We start from the raw sequence: 10,011 nt of genomic DNA, 5'->3' as shown, positions 1-10,011 counted from the left end.
ACAGCAAACGTGATGTCTCTGACATAAATTTAGATAATCTGCTTAAAGGCAATTCTGTTCCGAGGCTAAGTAGTGATGCTGCGGCGAAATTGGAAGGTATACTTACAAACGATGAAATTCTTGCCTCCCTAAAATGTCTTAAAAATAACAAGAGTCCTGGTGCAGATGGTTTCACCGCAGAATTCCTTAAATTTTTTTGGTGTGACTTAGGCAAATATTTGGTTCGTTCTTTGAATTATGGATATAAAAATGGAGAATTATCAGTATCACAAAAACAGGGACTTATCACATGTATACCTAAGGGAAATAAACCAAGACAATTTATGAAAAATTGGCGTCCAATATCATTGTTATCAATATTTTATAAAGTTGTTTCAATGGCAATTTCTAAACGAATAAAACCTGTGTTGAACTTACTGATCAACGAAGATCAAAAAGGCTTTATGTCTGGTAGATACATAGGGGATATCACCAGACAGATATATGACTTAATTGAGTATACTGATACATATCAAATTCCCGGACTTTTATTATTGATAGATTTCGAAAAGGCCTTCGACACTGTTGATTGGTCGTTTATTGAAAAAGCTTTAACCTTCTTTAATTTTGGGGAATCAATAAAACAATGGATAAAGGTTTTCTATAAAAATATTAAATCGAGTGTCCTGGTAAACGGTTTTGGGACAGATAGCTTTGAAATACACAGGGGCTGTCGTCAGGGTGACCCATTATCACCATATCTCTTTATACTTTGTGTTGAAATTCTTGCAACAATGATACGTAATAAAGCAGAAATAAAAGGAATCCATGTAGGCAATGTAGAATATCTGCTAAATCAGTTTGCTGACGATACAACCTGCACCTTAGATGGAACAGAACGTTGTCTACACGCAGTGCTCCAAACCTTAACTTTCTTTGCCCGTTTTTCAGGATTAAAGGTCAACATCGACAAAACTAGAATAATTTGGATTGGCTCAAAGAAACGTTCAAGAATTAAACTTTGTCTGAAGTGGAATTTAAACTGGGAACAAGGAAACTTTGAAATATTAGGGATAAAATTTGACCTGGATATTAAAGAAATGATTGATTTGAACTACAAAGATAAGTTACGACATTGCGAATCCCTCATGTCAATATGGTCAACTCGAAACCTAACCCCACTGGGCAGAATAACTGTCTTGAAATCGCTTGTCCTCCCAAAACTAAACCATTTGTTTGCCTCTTTTCCTAACCCTCCGGATAAAATGATTGAGGATTTGCAAGGTAAATGTTTCCGATTTATATGGGGGAACAAACCCGATAAGGTGAAACGTGATCAATTAATATGTACTGTAAAAGATGGGGGTCTTAATGCACCAAATATTAAAGAAATAATGCAAGCTCAAAAAATTTCCATAATATGACGATTTTATAATAACCACACCAAATGGTGTAATCTCTTTTCTGAAAATTTGCCTAAACTGGGATCTGCAACGATCTTCGAATATAATTGTCCAAATCTTAGAAACATTATCAATCCACTTGTAAGAAACAACTTCTACTGTGATCTCCTGAATGCCTGGTGGGATCTACTATCCGCAGATGGGGCAACAAATTCACAAAACATTACCTCTCAACTTATTTGGTACAATCAAAATATTTTAATCGATAAGAAAACTATATTTTACCGAAACTGGAATGCAAAAGGTGTAATATTTATAAACGATCTCCTGAATGACTCTGGAAATTTCCTTTCTCGAGATATCTTTGAAAATAAATACAATGTAAAAACAAATTTTCTAGAATATTCAGGTGTAATAAACTCAATTAAAAACATTCCTCAAAAGAAGAAATATTAGCTTAGAAACAATTAGGAAAAAAAAACCCTTTGCAACCATAAATGTTAAACCTTTTGAATAGGCAAAAACAAGGCAGTCAATTATTTTACAGGGCCCTACTGGAAACAAAATCAATAAAAAATCAACATTGCGTAAAATGGAATAGAATTCTAGAGAAAAATATTGATACAAACTATTGGCAACAATACAACCATATCCCCTTCCGTTGTTCTGAAGATACCACTCTGCAATGGTTTCAATACAAACTCTTGCATCATATTTTACCAACAAAAAATAGACTCTATAAGATGCAATATGTTGACAATAACCTGTGTAGCTATTGTTCGGCTTCTATAGAGACAATAACACATTTATTTTACGACTGTAGCAAGGTTAGTCACATGTGGCGAAATCTTCAAAACTGGCTCAACAAAAACCTCGAGGCAAATTTAAAGTTCACTAAAAAACAAATTCTGCTTGGATTCGACCAGAAAAATAATGACCCAATCAACATAATTCTTATTCTATTCAAAAAGATTATCTTCGACTGTAAAACATCCAAACAGATGCCAACTTTTCGGTTTTTACAACTGGAACTTAAAAAATATTATGAACTAACAAAATATTCAGCTGCGATATGTTCAAAAATTGATCACTTTTATAAATTTTGGTCTATCTGCCATGGTCTGTTTTCTGAATGATGCCCTAACTTTTGCATGTTATATTATGTATCTTCTCTTTTCCTTAATTACAAACCCACAGAATGTACTCATCATAAATGGACTTGTGTATCAAAGTAAAAATGGAAAAATATAAAAAAAATAAATAAATAAAAGTGTTACCAACACTCCAAAACGCTCTACCTTGAGAAGTGGAAGCAAATGATTTAGCGAGATGGAGATTATATACATGGGTCTCTTGGAGAAACAAAAAGTCAACCGAATGAGAATGAAAATATTGTGATAACAGACGAGACGTATTTGGGTCATCTAATAACCCATTACAATTAACAGACAAAAAGGAATACGTGTGAAAAGGGTTGTTGGTGACAAATAGAAATAGATAATAAATATAAACAATACAAGGGAACATGGCATAAAACAATACAATGATACACAAGCAAGAAGAATAGGAAAAGGCAACAATACAAGTGAACTGTAATAGATAAAAAGAAAACAAGGCAGGAGCACATAAAATCCCTCCCACCTACCAAACCCCTGTTGAAAATATTTAAAGTAGTCAAAAAAGTAACCCAAACAAATTTCGAAACAGCAATCTAAATACCAGAAATTGCATAAAACCCTAACACGGAAGGATAAGACGAAAAAAGAAAAGACCAAGTTAAAAAGAAGGGGAAAAACAATCAGATGGAAATAAGGAAACCCCATGAACATCGAATTTCTCGGAGAATAAGAATCACTACAGCTAAGACTCTGTGGGTATCGCAAATCCCCACAGCCAAGCGCCACTCCTAAAACACAACGCTCAAGCGGACGCAGAAAAAGGCCCCCAGCAACACACCCAAACATGCCACAAAAAAACAAGTGAAAAAAACGCAGCAAGAACCAGCCACACCAAATACACACAATGGCAATACAATTGAACAGAGATATAACTTAGGAGGGTCAACGGACAGGACAGTTACTAGACACAAAAATATATCAGCGTACCTTATGGGAAAGGTGGAAGAAAGATATACAAGAAATATAACAATCACAGAAAAACGAACACAAGAAATGTGCAATAACAAACATATCAAGATATAAATGCACAGAAAGATAATCAAAATAGCAACGCAATGGAACCGGGGCAGACAAAATGAAAAAAACGCACATAAAAGCCCCGTAACTACCCCAACCCATCCTAAAACACCAAGAATAGAGGCAAAATACACCCCCTAAACAAAACCATGCCCAACAATAAGAAATACCACAAATATCTTGAAACAAAAACGCAGAAGAACATGAAATATAAACAGGAAAAGAAGCAAAAAGAAAATTTATAAATACAAGGCTAAAAACAAACGAATGGAAATAAAGAGACCCCATGTAAAGCGAAGGAGAGCACCACCCATACCAATACAAGAAAACCAGAGGCACCATATAACAAAGGGAGACAACCCACACAATCCCACCCCACCCGGCGAAGAAACAAATACAAACCTCACCAGCAGAACATGCAAATAGGGAAACAGGAAGCCCAGACAGAAAAAAATACACTGTGGGCAACATTCAAACCCAACCAGGAAAACAACAAAAGGGTAAAACACTACCTCCCACCAAACCAGCAAAATGACGAAACAGAATATAAGATACACATACAGAGGATGCAATGAAAAACACAGAAAAGGCTGTCCACACACAGCAAAAATGGAAAAAATTAAGCATCTCATAAAACAAGGGGAACACAAGTAATATCCCCACAAACAGAAAAAAGTAAATGGACTTACTACATTCTGATGTATGTCTGAAGCTAAAATAAAGAACATAGACAAAAATAGCAACAAGACAGAGTAAAAACCGACGCCTAAGGCGACCAACTAAAAAGTACAGAAAAACACGGCAATCATGATGTTATATTGGAGTGCACTCCCTGGAAAGGGAGAAACCTGGCTGTCAGTCAAAAAGTCCATCAAGCAGTCTCCTGGTCCAGGGACATACAAGAATCATGATCAACTACAAAAGAATGAAACATTAGGGGGGATCATGAAGTTCTGCAACTGTATGTCTACGTTTAGTAGATTGCGACCAATCAACCGCTACAGAGGCAGCTGCAACTACACCCGAAGGGAGAGAACTCGATTTATGCTGCCGTTGCTTACCACGGGAACGCGACTTATGGGGAACTTGAAATTCCTGAGAATCGTCGTCACTAGGCACATCCAAAGGAAGCAGCGCTGCCACAGCAGCAAAGGATCTAGGAGTGTCAGAGGTACTGCTCCCCTGCACCGGATCCTGCTCAGACACATCAGAAATAGGTACAACCTCGAGCTCTATAGCCCTATCCCCCTCCTGGCTGAAAGCAGGCTGAAAGGACTCACCTGCCACATTGTCCTGTTCCACAGACATCGGTTCAGTAGCCACGTGATCCTGACCTGGCACCGGCAACATGGACACTTCCTCCAAAATGGCTGCTTCCCTCGCCTTACGGTTCTTGAAGCTGTCTGGACAGTCAGCCCGGCTGTGGCCGAGTTTATAACATCGTAAACATATAGGCATCCTCCCTGGAGCAGTGATTAGCATGGAAACCCTGTCTTTGAAAGCATCTCCTAAACAAACAACATAAGGAATATGTTCACGGCCCTCTTGGTTCAAACGAATCTGCACAATACGCACACCTGTTTTAAAGGTACCTCCATGAATTGACAGTTTCATGAGTAATATTCATGACATCTCCATACTTCAGAAAATAGCTTTTTAGGAAGGAATCCTTTACAACGCCATGCACCCAGTGGATCCTAAGATCCATAATCTCAACTTCATAATGAGTGAAGCGTAACACAATACCTCCATGATGTAGGGTCTCTGTCTGGACTAATAAACGAGCACGGTTATCCTTATGTAAGGTCACATACCACACCCCCATTTTTTCAGTTTTCCATACAGAATCTATTTCACACACTGAGACCTCACCAGTTCCTCTCTGTCCAATCGACCATTCTATTCTTCAATGCGAACAGTCCGCCTGGAAGCAACTGCATAATAATGGCCACTGGCGATGGGTGGGGCAATCACGGCACCCCAAAGAGCCATGCCAGGAAACGGGTGGGCAGAGCCAAAGGTCCAACTGCAAGAGAAAGTGGGGGGGAGGCTCGAAGACCACACAGTTGTGAAACAACTGATGCCCACCCGTAGACCTAGAAGAGAGACAACAATAAGCAAAACTACAAGAGTGAGTGAGAGAGTGAGTTGAGTGTTACGCCGCACTCAGCAATATTCCAGCTATATGGTGGCGGTCTGTAAATAATCGAGTCTGGACCAGACAGACCAGTGATCAACAACATGAGCATCGATCTGCGCAATTGGGAACCGATGACGTGTCGACCAAGTCAGCGAGCCTGACCATCCGATCCCGTTAGTCGCCTCTTACGACAAGCCGAGTCGCTTTTTATGGCAAAAATACAAGAAACAACAACAGATACAAGTAGGCATATGAACACTCTACAAGAGAGCAGAAAGGTAATCGCTACTAAACCCTGATACATTTTTCTTTTTGATAAAATTTATTAGCCTAAGATGTGAATTTTGTACAAACGCGGACATAACAGAAAAGGACACTAAAGAAAAGAAAAGTTCATGATTTAACAATCTGCACTTGAAATAGTAAAGTTCTCAAACTCATGATTGCCAATCTCTAGTTGAGCCCACGCCTTCTTCAATCGATCCACAAAATCTCTCACGAGATAAACCACACGACTCCTCTGTTGAGCATTCAATTTGTCCTTAAACAGTTTAAACTCCACTGGCTGTGCCATGAAAACAATGAATCCTTTCTCATTCCGTGAAATGTTAAAGGTAAAAGTTCTGCTCCAGTCTTTTCCCAAGGGATCTACTTCTAATTCTGCATCCTTCTGATAAACTGTCTGCAGCTCTACAGGCCACTGGCTGACGGCAAAGGAATATCCATCTGAGCAAGAGCCTCATCCTGTGAAGTCTGCTCAGCCCAACTAAGTCCTGGTGAAACACACTGTTTCTTGACAGAAGACTTCTTTGGGGACTTCTTGGAGGACCTCTTCGTCTGCTTAGCTGGCGTCTCAATAACCCTTAGTACACTTATTTCTTTCTCCGAAGCTCCATAAGAATCCTCAGAATGACCATCTTCATCATCAGACACAGTAATCATATCCTCACTGTCATCGCTTAGCTCTAGTTCCTTGTTCACTTCTGCCTTTACTTCTGGTACCTCTCCTGAATTCGGACACTTAGCTCTCACATGACCCACTGAATGACACCGCAAGCAGATTGGAAGTCTTCCTGGCGCTGTAACAAGCATAGATTGTTTCTCACCAAATCTCACAATATGAGGAATGGCTGACATCTGAGAATCTGTAAGTTCCATTTTCACAATGCGAACACCAGTAAACACATTTAACTCCATCGATGTCAACAAACTCTTTGAAAGCATCAACCACCCGGCCATACTGACTGAAATAATCCTTCAGGAAATCACTGGTAACCGTAGCATGAAGCCAATGTACCCTCAAAGAAACCATGAATTTCCCATACTCATAAAAGTAGAACTTGTGTTGTCCATGAACACACTTGAGATTGATGAACTTGTAAGCTAAATCCCGAGACTTCAAAGTAAGATACACTTGTCCCGCATGCTCAGTCCTCCAAATAGCAACACAATCTGCTAAAGAAAAGTCTGGCACTGCACTTATCAAAAGTCTTGCAAAATCCGGCACATTGCTGAATCTGGCTGTCGAGTAAACCCTGACTGTCCTTGACTCCACTTCTTTGTCCACAAAACGTTCAGGAATGGGCCCAGCATTCACTGCGAAAGTTTAAGCCATGGTAAGCAGGAACGTGAGGGGAGACCACTCAAGATCACACAGTCATAGGCTGATGCCCACTCGTAGATGTGAAGGAGAAATCATGGTAAATGAAACAAGGACAACACAACGCCAATATCACACAAGTGATGCTCGACCTTTGACTATAACACTGACACTTTGATCTTAGCCAAAAGACCGAGAAGCGATACCGGTTGTCGCCTTGCGCTGGCAAAATACCTCTAAAACCACAGCATCTCATTAAGGGGCTGGATATTTACATTACCTCTTCCAAAATATTCACCTCCAAAATTACACGCACGAATACAGGTAATTTCGGACCACGGACTAGTGCCACGGCCAAACTGCGCATCTTTGTGGAGAAATTTGACAATTTGTGTGAAGGCAACTAAATGTGTAAATAACCTTGATTATTTCTTTGAATAAACAGAGCGCAGGCTAGGGCCATCAGTCGGTGGATCGGCGCTTAATGAACGAGGAGTGGGGACAGCAATTGGAAGAGTTTGTGCAGTCCCGACTTTGGGAAAGTCGCGCCCAGACAAGCGTGAAAAAAAACACTGCAGCTGACCGCGTGGACCAAGTCCACTAAACTTAAATACATTTCAAGTATCAAAACATTGTTAGGGGAGATGAAGTTTAGTCACAAATGTTGTTTTAGTTAAGAAATAGAATGAAAGTTAAAGACACTTCAACGTAAACTGACCCGGGAGAAACGCGCCAAGGCTTTGGTACTTCCTTACCACTTGAAAACACATTCTAGGGGTTATCTGGGGCTTAAGACGTGTGTTATCGACGGGGCAGAGTGTGAATGTCAGGGTGTGATTGTCTACGACGTAATTTCCGGCGTGCGACATCGTGGCCGACGTCCTTGGATACGGGGACAGAAAAAACACTGCAAGTGGAAAATAAATCACTTTGGGGAACTTCCCGGGGCTTGGTTTGGACGGAGTACAATGTGGTTGAGTGGATGGGTCCATTTCTACAGTTTGGTAGTGGTTGCATGGTGCCTCCAGTGAAACGCACGCGCGAAAAGGGAGGCGACGGCGCAAAGTGAGATTACAAAAGGGAAATGAAATGTGAAAAAGAGAGGGCTAAGTTAAGGGTTCTATTTTTTAACTTGTATTATGAGTGGTGCCCCATTCCCGGAGGTACTGCAATACCGGGTCAACCCGTGATGAGGGCGGAGCAAGCTCCGTGGCACCTCATCCCGTTGCAAAAATCAGTTTAATATTGATGTCTCCAATAGGAGACGTATCAGATATGAAGCTGATAAGAACAGATACTTTTTTTTACTTTTTCATAAAAACTTTAATTACAGGAACTTAAATGACAGAAATAGACAGATATACCACTACCCACAACCAAGAGCACCAAGACCCCCATCCAAAATCATTTTATACAAAACAGAGCGTGAAATAGGTTCAGCCGTGGACTGCCAAATGAACCGAAACATCTCTCTCTGGAAGAGATCTACGTAATGATTTGAAACTATGGTAACTGCTCCACGATACCATAGCTTAGCCTGGCCTAAAATATTGTACAAATTAGTTTTCCAAAATACCGAAACAGAGTGTCCTTTGCATGAATTTAGAACCATTCTAAATTTACATATAATAGGATGAAATTGGTCATCATCACTGACCTCCTTGCCAACAATAATTCCAACAATTTTTGACTGGTCAATCCATGAAATGCCAAAAGGGTGGTCAGATCTGGACTCCCATTTACCAAGAAATATTCCTTTGGTTTTAGACATATTTAATTTAGACTCAGATGCTTCGCCAAATCGCTTATAGACAAGTAAAAGATTCTCAATAGAAGCATCTGTAGTACAGAACCCCAGGCCATCATCAGCATATGCCGAGACCTTTGCCGCATCATTGCTGATTAATTATTTGATTTTGACGAATTTTATGCAATAGAGGCTCCAGTGATAATACATACAAGGATGGAGACAAACCACACCCTTGTCTGACAGACCTCTCTACCGGAAATGGCCGAGAAATGTGCTGATTTACAATTACTCCACTAGATATGTCAGAATAAAGGATTTTGACCCACTTTTTAAACTTTGGACCGAAACCAAATGCGTCCTGCACTTTAAACAAATACTCGTGGGAGACCCTATCAAAGGCCTTTTCCTGATCCAAACTTATAAATGCACAAGGTAGATCTTTTCTTGATCTACATAATCAAGCACATTACGAATTAAATGACAATTGTCCTGTATAGACCGACCAGGTACAGTGCAAGTTTGATCTAAATGAACAACATTCCTCATTACAAGACCAAGAAGCGTGCATAACACTTTTGAAATAATTTTGACATCGAGGTTTAACAAAGAAATAGGACGCCAATTACGGACATTTTCTGCATGAATAAAATCCTTACAAATCAGAGTAATAAGAGAACTTTAAGATGATGAAGGCAAAGTACCCTCAGAGAAACATACATGAACGAGACGTTAAAACACATCACCAAGAATTTCAAAGGCAAACATATAAAACTCCTTGGTAAGTCCATCTGGACCTGGAGATTTGTTACTCTCCATAGCCTTAAGGGCTGATAATATTTCCTCTTTTGAAATGTCACCTTCTAGAGAATCCGAATCGGCCAAATTTAACTTAGGTAAATCCGCAAGGAATTCGCTACATAATTGCTCATCAATGGGTTCAGCCC

General features: G+C 39.8%; 1 protein-coding gene and 1 non-coding gene across 2 annotated transcripts; one reads left to right on the top strand and one right to left on the bottom strand.

Moving 5' to 3' along the window:
- The first annotated feature begins 1,244 nt into the window (after positions 1 to 1,244).
- On the top strand, positions 1,245 to 2,597 carry LOC137271452 (uncharacterized). The gene is made up of 3 exons (XM_067803997.1): positions 1,245 to 1,263; positions 1,582 to 1,791; positions 1,911 to 2,597. Exons 1-3 carry the CDS (start codon positions 1,245 to 1,247, stop codon positions 2,516 to 2,518), a joined length of 837 nt encoding a protein of 278 aa, XP_067660098.1. The 3' UTR covers positions 2,519 to 2,597.
- Positions 2,598 to 8,458: 5,861 nt separating this feature from the next.
- On the bottom strand, positions 8,459 to 8,642 carry LOC137274926 (U2 spliceosomal RNA). The gene has a single exon (XR_010956277.1). It is a non-coding gene; the product is annotated as a U2 spliceosomal RNA (small nuclear RNA).
- Positions 8,643 to 10,011: the final 1,369 nt, after the last annotated feature.

Source organism: Haliotis asinina, chromosome 2 (assembly GCF_037392515.1).
Source record: "Haliotis asinina isolate JCU_RB_2024 chromosome 2, JCU_Hal_asi_v2, whole genome shotgun sequence".
Taxonomy (NCBI): domain Eukaryota; kingdom Metazoa; phylum Mollusca; class Gastropoda; order Lepetellida; family Haliotidae; genus Haliotis; species Haliotis asinina.
The sequence above is the reverse complement of the archived record's forward strand: the minus strand, read 5'-3'. Positions and strand labels throughout refer to the sequence as shown.

Coding starts and splice junctions, on each gene's coding strand:
- LOC137271452 (XM_067803997.1), top strand. Junction 1,792..1,910: donor AAATTTTCTAGAATATTCAG/GTGTAATAAACT, acceptor GGCAAAAACAAG/GCAGTCAATTATTTTACAGG.